Here is a 22679-nt window from a genome sequence, read left to right on the forward strand (position 1 = left end):
ACTCACTCCTGCCCACTGTCTCTTCTCCCACTCAGGAGGAAGGGAAGATCCAGGTCATTTTTAACGTGGGGACAGATGACATTGTGATCAATGAGAAGAACGTGCTGGTGAACGATGGCAAATACCATGTGGTACGATTCACTAGGAGTGGGGGCAACGCCACGCTGCAGGTCGACAACTGGCCAATCAACGAGCGCTACCCTGTGGGTAAGTGAGAGCTTCCAACACCCCCCTCCCCCACCTCCCCACTGCAGGACGAGGCAGTTCACAGTGGCCGTGGCTAATTTCACCTAAAACCGATGGTGAAGGATCATCGACTGTGTCAGGGTGAGGTGGGGTTCAGCGAGGCTTGCTCTAAAACACAGGAGTAATCGATCCTTTGTGCTGTTGATGACATGAGGGACTGGATAGCTCAGAGGCTTTGATTCTTCTCCTCCACACACACCCCCTCCCCTTCCCGACCAGCGCTGGCCACCAGTCACCACCACCACAGACTCGTCTGTAGCATGTGGTGGGCCAGGTCGATGTGGGGGAGAACTTCACTGGATCCTGTGGAAGCTGTGGATGCGAAGGTCAGGAGGGCAGATTTGGCAGGCCGAGACCCCCCTTGGTATGGTCCTATGACTGTGACCCCCTTGGTGAGGTCGCCTGGAGATCTGGCTGAGGACCCCAGATTGTGACCTTGCATTGGGTCCTTGAGCTCTGATCTCCAGTCTATCCCTTAGGTGACAGACCCCAGCACCGATTACAGGGGAATGGAATCCGGTAACAGAACTGGAGACAATAACAGACCCTGGCACTGGTTACAGGGGAACAGGAGCTGGTAATAGACTCAAGCACCCGTAACAGGGAAACAGGAGTCGGTGACAGACCTCAGTACTGGTTACAGCAGAACGAGATCAGGGGAACGGGAGCTGGTAACAGATCCCAGCACCGGTAAGAGGGGAACAGGATTGGGTAACAGACCCCAGCACCGGTTACAGGGGAACAGGAGTCAGTAACAGATCCCAGCACCACTTACAGGGGAACGAGAGCCGGTAACAGACCCTGGCACTGGTTACAGGGGAACGGGAGTCGGTAACAGATCCCAGCACTGGTTATAGGGGAATAGGAGCCGATAACAGATCCCGGTGGATGTTATGTGGGCACAGGAGCAGGTAACAAATTTGCCCTGGGAGTTTGTGATCGATGAGGGTCGAGAAATTTCTCCAAATCTGACAGTACTGCTCGTCATCAACCCTGAGAACAGCATATACCACAGGACAGCTCAGGAACAGTCCCGTCACCAAACCCACCCCCCCCCCCCCCCCACCCCGACTTGTCTGTGCTGAACTATGCCCAGATCAAACCAAAAATCTGCTGCTTGCACTGAGAGATAATCCCCCCCTCATTGTCAGTGAGAAGCCTCAAAGACACGATTATTATATGTTTCCATTACTACCCCAGGCACCCTCCTCCAGGCACCCGGTGTAAAATATTTGCCCCATACATCTCCCACCTCCCCATCTCTACTCTAGTGTGGATAACCATTTTAGCCTGAGTTAAAGATCCCGACTGTCTACTCTGTCAACACCTGTCCTGATTTTATTTAGACGTACAGCAGAGTAACCGGCCATTTTGGCCCATGAGCCCGTGCTGCTCAATTTACACCCCATGAACCTACATTTTTGAAGGGTGGGAGTAAACTGGAGCCTCCCCGGGGAAAACTCACGCAGACGCAGGGAGAACGTACAGACAGACAGCGCAGAATTCAACCCCAGTCCCGATCGCTGGCGCTGCAAAGGCTTTGCGCCAACCACCAGGCTAACCCTGCTGCCCTTGTACATCTCTATACGTCCCTCAGCTTCCCGTGCTCCAGGAAAACAACACAAGTGGGTTGACCCCTTGTAGATGGTTTCCAGACACCCTATGCCTGAACAATCAGCGGTCACAGCCCCTCTCATCACTCAATGATTTGATTCCTGCCAATCAAGACAATGCAGATGTGTTTCGGGGGGCCAGGGTCGGGGGGGGGGGGGGCGGGCAGCATCGAGAAGCATTACCTTCCGTTGCATACCAAAATGCTAGAGGAACTCAGCCCATCTTTCCAGCATCTTCTTGCACCCACACCCCCTCGCTCACCATCATTCGAGCCCCCAAACAGTCCTTTCAAGTGAAGCAACACTTCACCATGAATCTGCAGGGGTCATCGACTGCCTTCAGTGCTCCTCTACGCCAGAGAGACTGGACACAGACTGGGAGATCGCTCCACTGACCCCCTCGGCTCTACCTGCCGCCACAGCATAGATCTCCCAGAGTGGCCGACCATTTCAATTCCCCATCCCATTCCCTGGACAACGTATCTGTACTTGGTCTCATGCGTCGCCAGACTGAGACCACCTGCAAATTGGTGGAACAATCCCTTGATTTCCGTCTGGGCTCCCTCCAACCCTATGGCATTAACGTTGGCTTTTATGGCTTTTGTCAACCCCTCATCCCCCTCACTTCTTCCCCCAGTTCTGCCTCTCCCTTCCATTTTTCGTACAAACATGATACATTCTCACCTCCACATCCCGTTAACACCTTGTGTTGGTTTGGATTCTTCCCCCCAGCTGGCACCGTCTGTATTCTGAGACTGTCTGGTATTTCCTGCTTCTGGCTCGTTCAGCTTATTTTTTGAGGAAGGGCTCAGGCCCGAAGTGTCAGCGATGTATCTTTGTCTCCTACGGACGCTGAAAAGACCGGCTGAGTTCCTCCAGCATTTCGGTGTTTTCTACAATCACAGCGTCTGCAGATTTCCGTGTTTAACTACTTACATGACAGGATCGCTTGTGTGAGCTCACAGGTGGCTTCCAGACTTTACCCCACTGCTGACTGCAGCTGCAACACTGTGGAGAGTTCTAGCCACGGGACCAGTGATGAGGGAGCCAAGGGGATTCTCAGGGATGCTGTCAGGACTGGGAAACTGCATTCTTAAGGAGAGGATAGAGGGGCAAAGAGACAGGGGAGAGGTTGACAGTAATTGGCGGAAAGATCAGAGGGGAGATGGGGAGTGGAGGGTGGCGTCTGGAATTCTTGTAGGATTTGCTGGGATTTCAGTCACTCGGGACTTGCTTTGTGTAAACATGTCCCTCTGTTATGTAACAGTTCAGGACAGCTTGATCACAGAATCTGAATGGAATAAGAGGAGCACAGTGATCCCAGGTGGTTGGAGAATCCACAGAGCAGTGGCAATTGGGAGAGTAATCAGGAAAAAGGTTAGAGAGACAGGGATGGGTGTCGGGGACCAGAGGGGGTTACAGAGTCAGGGAGGGGTGTAGGGGACTGGAGGGGGTTAAAAGGACAGGGAGGGGTGTTGGGGACCAGAGGGGGTTACAGATACAGGGAGGGGAGTCGGGGACCGGAGGCGGTTACAGAGACAGGGAGGGGTGTAGTGGACCGGAGGGGATTACAGAGACAGGGAGGGATGTAGGGGACTGGAAGGGGTTACAGAGACAGGGAGGGGTGTAGGGGACCGGAGGGGGTTACAGAGATAGGGAGGGGTGTAAGGAAATGGAGGGGGTTGCAAATGGTGGGAAGAATATCAGCATGAGAGGGAGTTAGATTGTATGGAGGGATTGGGCTGCAGGATCTTCAAAAGGGATTGAAGGCTGGAGACAATTGGAGAGATAACGAAGGCTGTGGGAGGGTGCACTGGCTGGAGGTGTTTACAGAAATAAGGGGGGTGAAGGAACTGGGAAGTAAAAGAGAAGGTGATATTCAGACACTGGAGAATGTGACAGATAGGAAGAGTTTTTGGACTGGAAGGGGTTCCATGGATAGGGAGATTTTTTGGACTGGAGGGGGTTCCATGGATAGGGAGAGTGTTTGGACTGGAGGGGGTTCCATGGATAGGGATGCAGTGAAGAATTTTGACAGAGACAGGGAGGGGTGCAAGAAGAGAAGGTAGCAGAGTATTGGGTGAGCAGGTTATAGGGGAGAGGGGGTGTGGGGGATCAGGGCACTTTGGGGAGGGGTGTAGGAGCAGGTTACAGAGGGGAGGGGGTGCGGGGAGCAGGTTACAGAGGGGAGGGAGTGTGGGGTGTGTACATTACAGAGGGGAGGGGGTGTAGGGGAGCAGCTTACAGAGGGGAGGGTGTGTGGGGAGCAGGTTACAGGGGAGGGGGTTGTGGGGGGAGCAGGTAACAGAGTGGAGGGACTCTGGGGAGCAGGATACAGAAGGGAGAGGGTTGTGGGGATGTACGTTACAGAGAGGAGGGGCTGTATGGGAGCAGGTTACAGAGGGGAGGAAGTGTAGGGGAGTAAGTTATAGAGGCTAAGGGGAATAAAGGATCAGGTTGCAGCCATAAATTCTGGCCACACAGAAACAGGCCTTTCTTCCCAGCACACCCCTGCTGACCAACAAGCACTGATCTCATTAACCTGCATTGAATCTGCAGCCCTCTTGGCAAGAACAGCCTGTTTGAAGAAGTTGTGAGCAGCGTGTGAACTGAGGGGTTTAAGGTACGAGTGCCATGACTGCTTCTGAGTGGGTAAAGTTCAGAACTAAATTGCGAGCTTGGTCGATCAGGGTAGAAAACTCACACACGGTGGTCATTCAACTCTCCAACTGAGAAAATTCTTTGAGTTTGTGATCGACGTTAGCTGCCAGGCAGGTGCACCCGATTTTCAGCACCTCGGCAGATGACTGGGGCTAATTGGCAGAACGGGTTAGATGCTCTTGTGAGGCCACAAGGAATGGCAGATCTGAGAGACTCACTGAAGCTAAAAGTTGAGCACAAGCTCTTAATTTTTCAGATGCTGCCGACGAAATCTGCAGAGTGTAAGATTTAATTAGATTCTGCGCTTTTAATATTCAGCTTGTGTTTCAGCCTGAAGAGGCTTTGAGTGAAAATGGATGTGTTCATTGGACATCGGAAAGAAATGAAGGGGCAGAGTGTTTTTTTTTCCCGGAGACCATCAGAGCTGAAATGTGGGCTGCGGATTGCTGGGCCCGAGAACTCATCAAAGGGCAGCGAAGAAGGTGACCTGTGATTCCAAAAGGTCTGGAAGGAACTGGGAACGTGGGCCAATCAATGGCCGATGGAGTGTGACTCGAACAAGTCAGAATCAACATTTATTATCATGAAGGTGTCACCAAATTGTTGTTTTTCAGCTGAATGACAAGTGCAAACATTACTATAAATTACATTTAAAATAAATTAAAATGGCCGATGAAGTTTAATGCAGACGAGTGTGAGGGGCTGCATTTTGGAAGGACAAACCAAGAAAGGACGTACACAGTGAACGGTCGGGTACTGAGGAGTGCGGTAGAACAGAGGGATCTGGGAACACATACATAATTCCCTGAAAGTGGCGTCACAGGTGGACAGGGTTGTAGAGAGAACTTTGGGCATCTTGGCCTTCATAAATCAAAGTATTGAGTCCAGGAGATGGAATGTTGTGGTCAAGTTGTACAAGACATTGGTGAGGCCAAATTTGGAGAATTGTGTGCAGTTTTGGTCACCGAACCTCAGGAAAGATCTCAATCAGATAGAAAGAGGGCACAGAAGATTTACTGGGATCTTGCCCAGACTTCTGGAACTGAGTTACAGGGAAAGGTTAAACAGGTACGGATTTTATTCCCTAGAGAGTAGAAGAATGAGGGGAGATTTGATCGAGGTATTTAAAATTATGTGGGAACAGACAGCGTAAATGTAGGTCAGCTTTTTCCACTGAGGGTGGGTGAGATACAAACCAGAGGTCATGGTTTAAGGGTGAAAGGGAAATGTTTAGGGGGAACTTCTTCACATAGAGAGCGGTGGGGGTGTGGAATTGAACTGAAGTGGTGAATGCGGGCCCATTGTTAACTTATAAGAAGAATTTGGACAGGTCCGTGGATGGGAGGGGTGTGGAGGGATATGGACTGGGTGCAGGTCAATGAGATGAGGCAGACTAATAGTTCCACACAGACTAGAAGGGCCGAAGAGCTTGTTCTCTGTGCTTGGTTCTATGGGAGTGAGTTACAGGCTTGGATCTAATCCACTGGTTCGGTGGGTTAGAAAAAGAATACCAGACTCCCTGTAAGTGGGTGACGGGTTGGATCTGATCTAGTGGTCTGGTGGGTGAAGGCCCAAGACAATTATTGGAGATCCCTGAATCTGTACAATGCTGTAAGAGAGTCTTCAGCCCAAACCCATCCATGATGCCTGTCTACCCTAGTTCTGTTTGCCTGTGTTTGGCCATATCCCTCTCCACTTTCCACCCATGGATCTCTCTACAACATTGGCATTGGAACTCCTATGGCAGCTCGTTCCACCTTTGTGAAGACCCTGCCGCGGGGTGGAATTTGTCACCCTTCGGCCAAGCCCCCACCATCAGCTCATCACCCTCTGGCAGTGGTGGGGGGAGGGAGAGAGGGGGAGAGAGAGAGAGAGCGAAAAAGAGAGAGAGAAACAGCCCCCCCCCCCCCGCTTCTCCAAAGGGACTGCGCTCGAGCACCTGAGGAGCTTGGTTTCCTGTCGGGTAGCGGAACCAGCCCCCGGGCAGCGAGGTGGCGGGGAGGGGGGGTGCTGATTGAATACAGCACTGGGACAGTCTGTTGGGACGTGTACATGCGTCCCCACAGCGAGGCTTGGAGGCATGACCTCTGAGTCAGCGCCAAGACCATTAATGAGGCTGATCTGAAACATATAAAGCCACAGGAAATTATCCTCTCCATAAAACATCCAAACTCCTGAATTAAATTCCAGCCCGTAACTCACTCCCAGGGCTCATAATTCTTTCAGCAATCTTCCTCCAGGGAGTCCTTCGCTCTCAACACTGATAGGCTGCTTTTGTGATGTAACATGCACTGCTCAAGATCCCTTGGAGCCTGGCTCATTGTAGCAAGGCAGTAAATGAAGAAATGATTCCTTCTCAAGAAACAGTGAATCTGTCAATGCAGGAGAAGCGATGAGAATGACAGGTGGTGTCAGTGTTTTATTCAGTCTAATCTGCAAGCCCTTCGGTGTAAATAAGTCAGGCTGGCCGTTTATACATTGATACACCAGCAAAGACTCACAAACAGAACAGGCCTTGATACTCCCGCAAACGCAGCCCAGGGCTTTACACACCTTATACAAGGGGGAAAGGTTTTGGGGGGACTTCTTTACTCAGAGACTTGTGGGAGTGTGGAGTGAGCTGCTAGTTGTACAAGACATTGGTGAGGCCAGATTTGGAGAATTGTGTGCAGTTTTGTCACCGAACCACAGGAAAGATATCAATCAGATAGAAAGAGGGCAGAGAAGGATAATGCCTGGACTTCAGGAACTGAGTTACAGGTATGGACTTTATTCCCTGGAGAGTGAGGGGAGATTTGATAGAAGTGTACAAGATTATGATTCAATTTACTGACACAGTAAGAAAGCAGTGTTGTATTACATGAAATTTCTTTTTACCTGCTGTCTCTTCTCTTTGGCTTGGCTTCGCGGACGAAGATTTATGGAGGGGGTAAAAAGTCCACGTCAGCTGCAGGCTCGTTTGTGGCTGACAAGTCCGATGCGGGACAGGCAGACACGATTGCAGCGGTTGCAGGGGAAAATTGGTTGGTTGGGGTTGGGTGTTGGGTTTTTCCTCCTTTGCCTTTTGTCAGCTTACCTGCTGTAAGGTGGACAGATACGCCATTGGCAGGAATTGCCTGAAGTGCTTCTTACAGTCAGAGGGAGAGAGAGAGAAGCAAAAGAGATATCCTGCAGAGTGACCAAGTGTCTGTAGATTCGCCCCCAGCACTTCAGCAGTCCCCACAGTCCACACCATTGGCAACCCGAGCTGCAGCTCTGAACCTCCGATGCAGTCAGGAACCCCTCGGCACCTCCTTGCATCCCGGTTCTGACCCTCCAGCCAGTTCGAGTCAGTCTCCAGCTGTCTGCAGCCCGGTGTGAATTTCCCAACAACCATCTCCAGCAGCCCTCAGCTTCCACGAGTTCCTCACCTTGAGTCACCAGCAGCTCCGCCACATGCACTGATCCCTCAGCTGCAGGGATTACAGACGGAGAAGGGTGTAGGGGTTACAGACAGGGACTGGTGTGGGAGTTACAGACAGGGACTGGTGTGGGGGTTACAGACAGGGACTGGTGTGGGGGTTACAGACAGGGAACAGTGTAGGGGTTACAGACAGGGACTGGTGTGGGGGTTACAGACAGGGACTGGTGTGGGGGTTACAGACAGGTACTGGTGTGGGGGTTACAGACAGGGAACAGTGTAGGGGTTACAGACAAGGACTGGTGTGGGGGTTACAGACAGGGACTGGTGTGGGGGTTACAGACAGGGAACAGTGTAGGGGTTACAGACAGGGACTGGTGTGGGGGTTACAGACAGGGAACAGTGTAGGGGTTACAGACAGGGACTGGTGTAGGGGTTACAGACAGGGAACAGTGTAGGGGTTACAGACAGGGACTGGTGTGGGGGTTACAGACAGGGAACAGTGTAGGGGTTACAGACAGGGACTGGTGTAGGGGTTACAGACAGGGAACAGTGTAGGGGTTACAGACAGGGACTGGTGTGGGGGTTACAGACAGGGACTGGTGTGGGGGTTACAGACAGGGAACAGTGTAGGAGTTACAGACAGGGACTGGTGAGGGGGTTACAGACAGGGAACAGTGTAGGGGTTACAGACAGGGACTGGTGTGGGGGTTACAGACAGGGAACAGTGTAGGGGTTACAGACAGGGACTGGTGTGGGGGTTACAGACAGGGAACAGTGTAGGGGTTACAGACAGGGGCTGGTGTGGGGTTTACAGACAGGGAACAGTGTAGGGGTTACAGACAGGGACTGGTGTAGGGGTTACAGACAGGGAACAGTGTAGGGGTTACAGACAGGGACTGGTGTGGGGGTTACAGACAGGGAACAGTGTAGGGGTTACAGACAGGGACTGGTGTGGGGGTTACAGACAGGGACTGGTGTGGGGGTTACAGACAGGGAACAGTGTAGGAGTTACAGACAGGGACTTTTCTTTGGCTTGGCTTCGCGGACGAAGATTTATGGAGGGGGTAAAAAGTCCACGTCAGCTGCAGGCTCGTTTGTGGCTGACCAGTCCGATGCGGGACAGGCAGACACGATTGCAGCGGTTGCAAGGGAAAATTGGTTGGTTGGGGTTGGGTGTTGGGTTTTTCCTCCTTTGCCTTTTGTCAGTGAGGTGGGCTCTGCGGTCTTCTTCAAAGGAGGCTGCTGCCCGCCAAACTGTGAGGCGCCAAGATGCACGGTTTGAGGCGTTATCAGCCCACTGGCGGTGGTCAATGTGGCAGGCACCAAGAGATTTCTTTAGGCAGTCCTTGTACCTTTTCTTTGGTGCACCTCTGTCACGGTGGCCAGTGGAGAGCACGCCATATAATACGATCTTGGGAAGGCGATGGTCCTCCATTCTGGAGACGTGACCCATCCAGCGCAGCTGGATCTTCAGCAGCGTGGACTCGATGCTGTCGACCTCTGCCATCTCGAGTACCTCGACGTTAGGGGTGTGAGCGCTCCAATGGATGTTGAGGATGGAGCGGAGACAACGCTGGTGGAAGCGTTCTAGGAGCCGTAGGTGGTGCCGGTAGAGGACCCATGATTCGGAGCCGAACAGGAGTGTGGGTATGACAACGGCTCTGTATACGCTTATCTTTGTGAGGTTTTTCAGTTGGTTGTTTTTCCAGACTCTTTTGTGTAGTCTTCCAAAGGCGCTATTTGCCTTGGCGAGTCTGTTGTCTATCTCATTGTCGATCCTTGCATCTGATGAAATGGTGCAGCCGAGATAGGTAAACTGGTTGACCGTTTTGAGTTTTGTGTGCCCGATGGAGATGTGGGGGGGCTGGTAGTCATGGTGGGGAGCTGGCTGATGGAGGACCTCAGTTTTCTTCAGGCTGACTTCCAGGCCAAACATTTTGGCAGTTTCCGCAAAGCAGGACGTCAAGCGCTGAAGAGCTGGCTCTGAATGGGCAACTAAAGCGGCATCATCTGCAAAGAGTAGTTCACGGACAAGTTTCTCTTGTGTCTTGGTGTGAGCTTGCAGGCGCCTCAGATTGAAGAGACTGCCATCCGTGCGGTACCGGATGTAAACAGCGTCTTCATTGTTGGGGTCTTTCATGACAGGGACTGGTGAGGGGGTTACAGACAGGGAACAGTGTAGGGGTTACAGACAGGGACTGGTGTGGGGGTTACAGACAGGGAACAGTGTAGGGGTTACAGACAGGGACTGGTGTGGGGGTTACAGACAGGGAACAGTGTAGGGGTTACAGACAGGGGCTGGTGTGGGGTTTACAGACAGGGAACAGTGTAGGGGTTACAGACAGGGACTGGTGTAGGGGTTACAGACAGGGAACAGTGTAGGGGTTACAGACAGGGACTGGTGTGGGGGTTACAGACAGGGACTGGTGTGGGGGTTACAGACAGGGAACAGTGTAGGGGTTACAGACAGGGACTGGTGTGGGGGTTACAGACAGGGACTGGTGTGGGGGTTACAGACAGGGACTGGTGTGGGGGTTACAGACAGGGAACAGTGTAGGGGTTACAGACAGGGACTGGTGTGGGGGTTACAGACAGGGACTGGTGTGGGGGTTACAGACAGGGAACAGTGTAGGGGTTACAGACAGGGACTGGTGTGGGGGTTACAGACAGGGAACAGTGTAGGGGTTACAGACAGGGACTGGTGTGGGGGTTACAGACAGGGAACAGTGTAGGGGTTACAGACAGGGACTGGTGTGGGGGTTACAGACAGGGACTGGTGTGGGGGTTACAGACAGGGAACAGTGTAGGGGTTACAGACAGGGACTGGTGTGGGGGTTACAGACAGGGAACAGTGTAGGGGTTACAGACAGGGACTGGTGTGGGGGTTACAGACAGGGAACAGTGTAGGGGTTACAGACAGGGACTGGTGTGGGGGTTACAGACAGGGAACAGTGTAGGGGTTACAGACAGGGACTGGTGTGGGGGTTACAGACAGGGAACAGTGTAGGGGTTACAGACAGGGACTGGTGTGGGGGGTTACAGACAGGGAACAGTGTAGGGGTTACAGACAGGGACTGGTGTGGGGTTTACAGACAGGGACTGGTGTGGGGGTTACAGACAGGGAACAGTGTAGGGGTTACAGACAGGGACTGGTGTGGGGGTTACAGACAGGGAACAGTGTAGGGGTTACAGACAGGGAAGGGTATTTGGGTTACAGACGGGAAATGGTGTAGGGGTTACAGTCAGGGACCGATTGACAGTCCCTTGGGGATTGTGGTAGAACAGAGAGATTAAGGGGTACAAGTACTCTAGGTCATGAAGGTGTTTAGCACATAGGACAAGGCTGATTGTTCAGGAGCAGGATGTTATGTCGCAATTTTATAAGATGCCAGTGAGACTGGACTATTGCCCACGGGACTGCACAGTTGGTGTAACGGTGAGCGCACCTCGGTTACAGCACCAGTGATCGGGACTTGTGTTTGAATCCCGTGCTCTTTTTAAGGTGTTCAAATGTTCTCCCCGTGTTTGCGTGGGTTTTCCCCGGGGGCTCCGGTTTCCTCCAATCCCAAAACGTACCGAGGATGTTGGTCCATTGGGTGTAAACTGGGCGGCACGGGCTTATGGGCCGAAATGGCCTGTTACTGTGTTGTACATCTAAATTTATAAAATTTAAATTTATAAAATTTAGATCCTGTTCCCATCTGGTGTAAAGAATGTGATTGTTCAAGAAACTGCATCAAGGGTTCTCAAGGATGTTGGCTGAAATGGAGGACTGTGTTATGAGAGAGAGAGAGAGTGAGAGAGAGAGAGAGAGAGAGAGAGAGAGAGAGAGAGAGAGAGAGAGAGAGAGAGAGAGAAGGATGAAAGGGGCCGCGAGTGGGATCTTACAACGATTTATAAATTCTTAGGGTCAGAGCACACATTCCCCCTTTTATCCCTAATCGGTCCTGACCCCCCCACTCAAGTCACCCTTCTGTTCTTCATATATGTGTCGAACATAAAGAATATAAAACATTACATTGCAGTACAGGCCCTTCGGCCCATAATGTTGTGCTGACCTATATATGCCAACCAAAAAAAACCGAAACCCTCCTTACTCTCTGACCCTCGATTCTCCTTCCATCCATGGGCCTGTCGAAGAGTCTCCTACATGCCCCCAATGTTCCAGCCTCCACCTCCATCCCCTGGCAAGGCCTTCCAGGTCTCCACAACTCTCCATGTAAAAATACTTACCCTTAAAACCCCTTTAGTGTTTTCCTTAATCCTCCATGCAAGGCCTTCAAATCCCCTTTTCTCACTCTCCGATGTCCTTTCCTAAGATTGTCCCTGGTTTCCTAATGAAGGGGTTTTGGCTTCCTAAACCTTTTAAGCATGTTTTCTTCTTCTGGTTGTCTTGCTGCCCCACCTAGTCTTACCTTGAAGAAGCTAAGCTGAAGGCCAATGTGTTATGGCCATTGTCTCCAATATGCTTGCCCACTGAGAGGTCTGTCACCTGACCAGGTGCATAACCCTGTACCTGACCCAATGTGGCCTCTCCTTTAGTTGGCTTTAGAACATACAGAAACACTGGGGGAACTTGGCTGGTCCCGCATCGTTCGTAGGAGGTGAAGATCTATCACCGACGTTCTGGGCCTGAGCCCTTCCTCGAGGAATATGCAAAGTTCAGGAAGGCATCTGGATAAAGGCAGGGGAGAGAAAGGGAGGGGGAGGGGTCCAGACCAACACAAAGTGTTAATTGGAGATGATAAGAGGAGAGGTGAGAATTGAATTTAGTTCTGGGAAAGGAGACAGAGGGAAAAGGAGAGAGAGAGAGAGAGAGAGAGAAATTTAGTAATCCCTGTGCCATTGGAGCTTTGTGATCAGTAAGGGATTGCTTAAGGTGGGATGTGGGTGGAAAGAAAATGTTTGAAACCCACTGTTTTAATTGTCCCTCTTGATTCATTATGTGCACCATTTCAGAACTCCAAAGGAAATGGTCCATTGACTATTTTTTTCAAGCAAAATATTTCAGTGACAATCGGGTCTAGAGCAGTGGTTCTCAACCTTCCCTTCCCACCCATGTCCCACCTTAAGCAATCCCTTACCAATCACAGAGCCCCGGTGGCATAAAGTGGGATGTGAGTGGAAAGAAAAAGGTTGAGAACCATTGGGTGAAAAGGATTCCATTCAGAAGATGAGGTGTTGTTCCTCTAATTTGAGGGTGGTCTTAGTCTGGCAGTGCATGAGACCACATATAGACACGACTGCGAGGGAATGGGACAGGGAATTGAAAAGGGGTCCATGTCTGGACTCCTCCCCTTCCAATTCCTCCCCCTTTCTCACCCCAGACTTCCTGTTCTTTGATTGTACTTTTAGAAAGGCCTCAGGCCTGAGATGTCAGTAATATATTTACCTCCTCTGGACGCTATGAGACCGGCCAAGGTCCTCCTGCGTCACTGTGCTTTTACAACAAACACAGCGCCTACAGACCTCCGTGTTTCACTCCTTTAGTTGGCTTGATCCATCTCAGAGTGTTATCAGGTCAAAATGGGTGCCAATGAAGAAATGTGTTGAGTGGCAAAGAAAGAGAGGGAGGTTCAGGAGGGAATCCCAGAGCTCGAGGGGTCCAGGCGGCTGAAGGCAAGGCCACTAATGGCAGAACGAAGAAGAGCAGAAAGACAGGTCCCTGTCACGGCTAAGGTGGGAGTGGCAGGTGGAGGCATCAGGGAAGAGGTCAGCCGTGAACCAATGTGGCTTGGAGATGGGCAAATCTGATGAAAAACCACCATGTTTAATGCCTCTGAATAATAGCAGTGAAGTGAAAAGGTCTTCTGTTAACTAGCAGTGATTCATCTTGTGTGCCAGACAAGAGCAGTGAGGTATGAGTGCAGCAGTGTTCAATTAAACCTGGAAATCTATGCATCTCCTGCAACAAGCAATAAGGTTGGAACTCAGACAGATTTAAAAACATTACCAACTTCAACAAATGCAGGCTGCATCATTCATGTATCAGGGCAAGCGCTCCCTAACTTCAAATTGGATACTATTTATTGTTATAAAATGAACAGATAATGCAGCATTACATGAAACTGCCTTTAGACTGCCGTAAGGCAAAGATTAGGCATTAGCATTACCCCTTAAGAGAAGCAGAGTTGTTCCCCCCCACCCCCCACCCCGGAGTCACTGAGTGTCCATAAAGTTGCCTCCAGCGCTTCTGCAGCCACAAACCATCGGCCGCCCAAGCTCCCAATCCGAACCACGAACATGTCAAGGAAGCCTTCGGCGCCAGAGGCCCTTTGGGAGTCTCCCCACCCAGCACCCTCTCGAATTTTGGTTCAGGTCCCTGGTTCCTGTGAGCCAGTCTTCCAGCAGCCCGCGGCTTGGCACGAGCCCTTTGACCTTGAGTTGCCGGCAGCCCGTGTGGCCTTCAGCCGTAGAGCCCCTCGATGTTCTGCCGTCATGTTAACTGGCCTGCAGGGACATCTCCTTCTCAAGCGGGGGTATTCTCCCAGTTTCTGGTACCCTGCGCTGGTCCTCTGCTCCCCCGGAGTCAGCAACTCCTTGTGGCTCCTTGGGCCATCTTGGGCCCAGACCCATTTCAGTTTTAAGTTGGCTGTACACAGACTAGGGTCAAGGATGCAATAAATAGTTACCAGAATCCTGCTGCCTATTCAGAGCCACCTTTTGGCCCAGCCAGGCTTGCTTCCAATAGACCTGATGGGTTATGTGATAGCCAATTCTCTGGGAAGACATGAAATGACTTGTCTTATGTTAACAAAGCTCACTTATCATCACGTGACTGAAGTCAAATCATGTGATTGTGGTGCTCGTTTGCATTGGGCTGATGCGTTGGACTGTAAACAGAATATCAGCTCAATGCTGTTACCGTGCCAGTGACCTGAGTTTGAATCCCGCACCGTCTGTAAGGAGTTTGAACATTCTCCCCTTGTCAGTGTGGGTTTTTCCCGGGGGCTCCGGTTTCCTCCCACCGTTCAAAACGTACCGGGTGGGGGGGGGGGGGGTTGTAGGTGTATTGGATGTAATTGGGCGGCATGGGCTCTTGGGTAGGGCCTGTTACTGTGCTGTATGTCTACAATAAAATCATTGATCAGGATGTACAACAGTACAGTTATCCGTTATCCGCCTCAACTAACCTCTTACTGGCCAACAATGTAAAATTAATTTATGTAAATGCAACAGTAATTCGGTAATATTATAAAGACAAATTTTTCTGAGTCAACTGCTGTTAGTGGCTTGTTCAGTACACCACTAATTATATCATGGTGTCGTTTAACGGAAGCTGCAGAAGGACTTAGAGCAGTAGAACAGGCAGAGAATTGGCAAATGACGTACAATGTCGGAAAGTTCCCGGGCATGCACTTCAGTAGAAGAAATATATGGGCAGACTACTTTTTAAATGGGGAGATGTGAAAGGAGCTGGGAGTCTTTGTCCAGGACGGCCTGAAGGTGAACTTGCAGGATGAGTAAGAGGTGAAAAAGGCAAATGCTGGCGTTCATTACAACTGGAATAGAATAGAAGAGCAGGGATGTGGTGCTGAGGGTTTATCAGGCCCTGGTGGGGCCTCACGTAGAGAATTGTGAGCAGTTTTGGGCTCCTCGTTTAAGAAAGGATGGGCTGACATTGGAGAGGGTTCAGAGGTGGTTAACAAGGATAATTCCAGGAATGAAAGGGTTATCATATGAGGAGTGTTTGACGGCTCTTTGCCTGGACTCATTGGGATTTAGGAAAATGAGGGGGGGATTTCATTGAAACATTTTGAATGTTGAAAGGCGCGGACAGAGTCAATGTAGAAAGGTTGTTCCCCACGGTGGGAGAGTCCAGGACAAGAGGGCACAACCTCAGGATTGAAGAGCGTCCACTCAGAACAGAGACATGGAGGAGTTTCTTCAGTTGGAGGATGGTGAATCTGTGGAATTTGTTGCCACAGATGGTTGGGAGACCGGGTCATTGGGTGTATTTAAGGCAGAGATTGACAGGGCATCAAAGGTTATGGGGCGAAGGCCGAGCAGTTGGGCTGAGTGGGAAATGGATCAACTCATGTTTGAATAGTGAGGCAGACTCGATGAGCTGAATGGCCTATTTCTTCTCCTATGTCTTATGGACTTAGGAATCTAGAGTCAATCTGTGACTGACTGACAGTGTGTGGTCTATCGGATGTGACTCGTGACTTCACAGTAGGTTAATCTGCATTAGGAATCTGTGCACTGGCTGCTGTGTTCGCCAAGGTTACTTGACTGAAGCTGGTGGTCTCACAGCGGACCGGCAGACAGCAGGGTCCTGCGTCTCATTTCATCGTGCAATACACACACATGGCCAAACTCAGCTTGTGACCGTTCTGTCACTACATTCCAATAGTGGATCCCTGACCTGCTGGAAAACATTTGGGGGAACTGGATCCAGAAGGTCAGGGAGGGCCAGTGCACTGGGACCCCAAATGCCAGGTCAGGGAGGGTTGGTGTACTGGGACCCCCAGCGTTGGATCAGGGAGGTTCAGTGCACTTGGACCCCCAGCCTTGGGTCAGGGAGGGTTGGTGCAGTGGGACCCCATCCATGGGTCAGGGAAGGTCAGTGCACTGTGACCCCCCAGCCCTGGGTCAGGGAGGGCCAGTGCACTGGGACCACAAACACCAGGTCAGAGAGGGTTGGTGTACTGGGACCCCCCCCCCCCCCACCCCCTGCCTCGGATCAGGGAGGGTTAAACATGAAAGACTGCAGACACCATGGTTGAAGTAAAAACACGACGCTGGAGAAACTCGGCAGGTCACACAGCGTCCTTTATAGAGCAGAGATAAAGATACAGAACCAACGTTTCGGATTTGAGCCCTTCATCAAGGGATGAGCAAAATGTCGGCAGGCGCCCAAACAAAATGGTGGGGGATGGGGTGGGCAGGACCACAACATAAATTGGAGGAGCAACACCATATTCCGTCCGGGCCCTTTCCAACCAGACGGCATTGACATCAACTTCTCGGGTCTTTGCCAGCCCACTCCCTGTTTCCCCTCCCTTCCCCCCATCTCTCCACCCCCTTCCCTCTCCAGTCACAGAGCCAACCCCCTCCCCCTGTTTGCTGCTATGCCCTCCCTCCACGATCCACCGATGCCTATGGGTCTGTTCTCCTCTCCCAGCCCTCCCCCCACCCCCACCATTTTGTTCGGCTGACATTTTGCTCATCTCGTGATGAAGGGCTCAAGCCCAAAACATTTTATCTTTGCTGTATAAAGGACGCTGCGTGACCTGCTGAGTTTCTCCAGCGTCGTCCTGTTACCTCGGGTCCAGGAGGGGTGTTACACTGGGGAACTTTCTGAGCTGATGGGAAACTGAGAACAGGAAGAAATGGTTCTTTTTGAGGTTGAGAGGGTAAGTAAAGGTTTGTCCCAGGGATTGAAGCATCCCTCCTAATGTTAACCTCGTCCCATCTCCTTCAAGGAGGCAGACCCAACTTCCCCCACGTAGCTGGAGCCCACCATCTCTGGTGAATCTGCCCTGCAGCCGCTCCAGCACTGGTCATTGGGTGTGTTTAAGGCAGAGATTGACAGGTTCATGATTAACCAGGGCAACAAAGGCCAGGCAGTGGGCAATGAATCAACTCATGATGGAATGGTGGGGTAGACTCGATGGGCTGAATGGCTTATTTCTGCTCCTATGCCTTATAGTCGTATGGTCTAAATATTTGGCATCTGTCAAACCACAGCATCAGCAAGCAAATGGAACATCACTTTTAACATCGTAAAGTGTCCGACGATCCATCAAAGAGCATCGAGCCTCAAGCTTGAAAGATGTATTGACAAAATGGGCAAAGGTAGGGGCATGGAAATTTGAAGGAGATCTTAAAAGGGGTAAGTGAAGCAGAGGGGGGAAGCGGAGGCGTGAGGGAAGAGTTTTTACAGGGATGGTTGCCCACGGAGCGTTGTGGATTGTCAGGTCAGAGGTGGGGAGATGGCTACTTCCCTGCTGGAGAGACCAGGAGGGATGGGGAGAGGGTGTTGGACCCCGTACTGGAGAGACCGGGAGGGGTGTCAGACCCCCTACTGGAGAGACTAGGAGGAGGTGTCGGAACCCCTATTGGAGAGACTTGGGGGGGATATCGGAATATCTACTGGAGAAACCAGGAGGGTGTAGGGGGGGGTGTCAGACCCCCTACTGGAGAGACTGGGATGGGGTGCGGGTTTCTACCCCCCTACTGGAGAGACCGGGAGGGTGAAGGGATTTCTGCCCCACTACTGGAGAGCCCAGGAGGATGTAGCGGTGTGTCAGACCCCCTACTGGAGAGACCGGGAGGGTGGCGGGAGGTTTCGGACCCACTACTGGAGAGAGCAGGATGGGGTGGGGGTGTGTCGGACCCCCCACTGGAGAGAGAGTGGGATGGGTTGGTGGGAACGTTGGAAAACCCCAGGCATTGTCTGTGGAGAACCGCCGCTGAGAACTTGAACACAGTCTCCTGTGGTGTCATCAACAGCACAAAATTAAAACCACTTACCCCAAAAATAAAAGAACTAAATTAACGAGGAAAGGACTTAATAATGATAAATAAAACCATGGGTCTGTGATAAATGCTGAAGGGTTAATATTGAAGAAATGTGCATTGTCCTTTCACTCCAGAATTAAAACAAGGTTAACCCTTTATAAACTGGGAAGTATTTGTCTTCAAGAGTCTGCCTTGTAGTCTCAGGTAAAGTTCCTTAAATCAATGCAGCTCAAATTAATTCAAAATATGAAATGTCTCTGCTGGCTATTTCTTTAATAAATTGACTGCATAAATAAGATCTCTGATTTGTTTGGTTTAAATTCTCTATAAAATCAAGGCTAAAATCCTGTAAATGGGTAATCTTGTGTTAAATGTCCTTAACGACAAACAAAGCCACTGCTTTAGAACAATTAAAAGTGCACCATTATACAGACTAAGTAAACAAGTATTAGCCATCTGGCCGGTGACTCTATAGATGGTGATGGCCATCTGAGGGTTTATTCTCTGGCTTGTCGCTGCCCAGTGCCATTGTTGCAGGCCATGATGATGACCCCCAAGGGTGAGCCAACAATTGCTTTCTTTCCATTGGTAAGCATCCAACATGGAGACCCATCCAACTCCCTGAGAAATTGTTGAAGACCTTGTTGCTTCTCGAACCATGCGCAGGAAAAGTCCAACTTGCAAGCGAGGGAGCTAATTCTCAATGGGAACGTTTCCTTTTTGTTGAGTGAATGATGTCATTCATTGCAATCTTCATGGCCCAGGGAGATTCCAAAGCAGGCTAAAATGCTCGCAGCTTGGGTTCAGGTAACTGTGATAGAACCAGGGTTCTGGTGTTATCTAACATCCCATTCCACTCACACAGTAAGAGATACCTTAACCCAACATCCCCTGACTGTCCCATTCCACTCACACTGTAAGAGATACCTTAACCCAACATCCCCTGACTGTCCCATTCCACTCACACTGTAAGAGATACCTTAACCCAACATCCCCTCACTGTCCTATTCCTCTCACACAGTAAGAGACACCATCACGAAACATCCCCTTACTGTCCCATTCCACTCACACAGTAGGAAATCCTTTCACCCAACATCCCCTCACTGTCGCATTCCACTCAGACAGTAAGTGACCACTTCACCCAACATCCCTTCACGGTCCCATTCCACTCACATAATAAGAAATAACTTCACCCAACATCCCCTGACTGTCGCATTCCTCTCAGACAGTAAATTACCACTTCACCCAACATCCCTTCATGGTCCCATTCCACTCATATAGTAAGAAATACCTTCACCCAACATCCACTAACACTCCAGTTTCACAGACACAGTTTGAAATATCTTCATTCAGCATCGCCTGACTATCCCATTCCAATCACACAGCGAGACATACTTTCACCCAACCCACTACTGTCCATTCCCCGCACACCTGAAGAAAAACCTTCAGCCAACATCCCCTCATTGTCCCATTCCACTCACACAGTGAAAGATGCCTTCACCAACATCCACTCACTGACCCATTCCACTCATAGAGTAAGATATACTTTCACCTAATATCCACTTGCTGTCCAATTTCTGTCAAACTGTAAGAGATACCTGCACGCAATATCCAATCACTGTCGCATTCCACTCATGCAGTAAGAGACATCTTCACCCAACATCCCCTCACTGTCCCATTCCACTCACACAGTAAGAGATACCTTCACCCAACATCCCCTAACTGCCCCATTCAACTCACACAGTTGGAAATCCCTTCACCCAACTTCCCCTCACTGTCGCTTTCCACTCAGTGAGTGACCACTTCACCCAACATCCCTTCAAGATCACATTCCACTCACATAGTAAGAAATACCTTCACCCAACATCCACTCAATGTCCAGTTCCACATACAATTTGAAATACCTTCACCCAACATCCCCTGACTATCCCATTCCAATCACACAGCGAGAGATACGTTCACCCAAATCCCTCACTGTCCATTCCACTCACACAGAAAGAGAAAGCTTCACCCAACATCCCCTCACTGTCCCATTCCACTGACACAAAAAGAGACGCCTTCACCAAACATCCTGCAACTCTCACATTCCACTCACACAGTGAGAGATAACTTCACTCAACGTACACGCACTCTCCCATTCCACTCACACAGAAAGAAATACCTACACAGAACATCCCCTCATTGTCCCATTGCACTCACACAGTAAGAGAACCCTTCACCCGACATCCTTTCACTGTCCCATTCCATTCAAACATTAAGAGAAACCTTCAGCCCACATCCCCTCACTGTCCCATTCCTCTCACACAGTTTGAAATCCCTTCACCCAACATCCCCTGACTGTCCCATTCAGATCACACAGCGAGAGATACTTTCACCCAACCCCCTCTCCCGACACCCACTTACTGACCTATTCCACTCACACAAAAGATATACTTTCACCCAACATCCCTTCACTGTCCCATTCCACTCACACAGTAAGGGAAACCTTCACCCAACATCACCTCACACTCTCATTCCTCTCACACAGTAAAAGACCCCTTCACCCAACATCCCCTCATGGTCCCATTCCACTCAAACAGTAAGAGACATTTTTACCCAAAATCCCCTCACTGACCCATATACTCACACAGAAAGTGATACCTTCACCTATCATCGCCTCACTGTCCCATCCCACTCAGAGAGTGAGAGATGCCTTAACCCAACATCCCCTCACTGTTACATTCCACTCACACAGTAAGAAACACATTCACCCAACATCCCTTCGCTGTCCTATTCCACTCACACAGTCGGAGATACTTTCACCCAACAACCTCTCACTGTCCCATTCCACTCATGCAGTAAGTATCCCCTTCACCCAACATCCCCTCACTGTCCCATTCCTCTCACACAGTAACAGATACCTTCACCCAACATCCACTTGATCTCCCATTACACTCACACAGTAAGAGACCCCTTCACCCAAAATCCTATCACTGTCCCATTCCATTCCAATATTCAGAGACACCTACACCCAACAACCCACAGTGTCACATTCCATTCAGACAGTAAGAATTACCATCACCCAACCACCCCTCACTGTCCCATTACCTTCACACAGTAAGAGATACCTTCACCCAACATCCATTCACAGTCCCATTCCACTCATTTAGAAAGCGATACCTTCACCCAACATCCACTCACTGACCCATTCCACTTACACAGTAAAGATACCTTCACCCAACATCCAATTTTGTCCCATACCACTCATAGAGTAAGAGATACCTTCATCCAAGATACACTAACTGTCACTGTCCCAACCACTGTTCCTTCACCCAACATTCACTCACTGTCCCATTCCATTAGAAAACAGTGGGAGATACGTTACCTCAACATACCCTCACTGCCCCATTCCACTCTCACAGCAAAGGTACCTTCACCCAACATCCCCTCACTGACCAATTCCACTCACATAGTAAGAAATACCTTCACACAGCGAGAGATGGTTTCATCCAATCCCCTCACTGTCCCATTCCCCTCACAATGTAAGACGTACCTTCACCCAATTTCTCCTCACTGTCCCATTCCACTCACAGAGGAAGACATACTTTCACCCATCATCCCCTCACTGACCCATTCCACTCATACGATGAGAGATACCTTCACCCAACATTCACGAAATGTCCGATTCCACTCACACAGAGTGAGATGCTTTCACCTGACATCCACTTACTGATCTATTCCACTGACACAAAAGAAATACTTTGATGCAACATCCGTTCACTGACCCATTCCACTCACACAGTGAGAGATGCCTTCACCCAACATCCCCTCACTGTCCCATTCCACTCACACAGTAAGAGACACCTTCATCCAACATCCTCTCACTGTGACATTCCACTAAAAAACAGTGAGATATACCTTAACCTAACATCCCCTCGTTGTCCCATTCCACTCACACAGTAAAGGTACCTTCTCCCAACATCCCGTCATTGTCCCATTCCACTCACACTGTGAGTGATACCTTACCCCAACATCACCTCGCTGTTCCAATCCACTCACACACTAAAAATACCTTTGCCCAACATGCGCTAACTGTCCCATTCCACTCACACAGTAAGAGACACATCCATCCAACATCCCCTCACTGTCTCATTCCACTAAAAAACAGTGAGATATACCTTAACCAAACAGCCCCTTGCTGTCCCATTCCACTCACATTGTATGAGATACCTTCACCCTACAGCTCTTCACTGTCCCATCCCATTGACACAGAAAGAGACGCCTTCACAAATCATCCCCTCACTGTCCCA

At 50.4% G+C, this 22679-nt stretch overlaps 1 protein-coding gene across 21 annotated transcripts in view; it reads left to right on the plus strand.

Annotated features, from left to right (window-relative positions):
- Positions 1–22679, plus strand: part of LOC138740935 (neurexin-2-like) — an 838414-nt gene that overhangs the window by 653782 nt on the left and 161953 nt on the right. For 14 of the 21 annotated variants that reach the window (XM_069894295.1, XM_069894297.1, XM_069894296.1 and 11 more), the window contains 2 exons: positions 36–207; positions 17617–17724. In XM_069894295.1, coding sequence (XP_069750396.1) covers positions 36–207; positions 17617–17724 — 280 coding nt within the window. The remainder of the gene's footprint in view (positions 1–35; positions 208–17616; positions 17725–22679) is intronic. The other 7 variants (XM_069894290.1, XM_069894293.1, XM_069894292.1 and 4 more) reach the window with 1 other exon arrangement.

The sequence above is a fragment of the Narcine bancroftii genome, chromosome 8, assembly GCF_036971445.1.
Source record: "Narcine bancroftii isolate sNarBan1 chromosome 8, sNarBan1.hap1, whole genome shotgun sequence".
In the NCBI taxonomy this organism is placed as follows: domain Eukaryota; kingdom Metazoa; phylum Chordata; class Chondrichthyes; order Torpediniformes; family Narcinidae; genus Narcine; species Narcine bancroftii.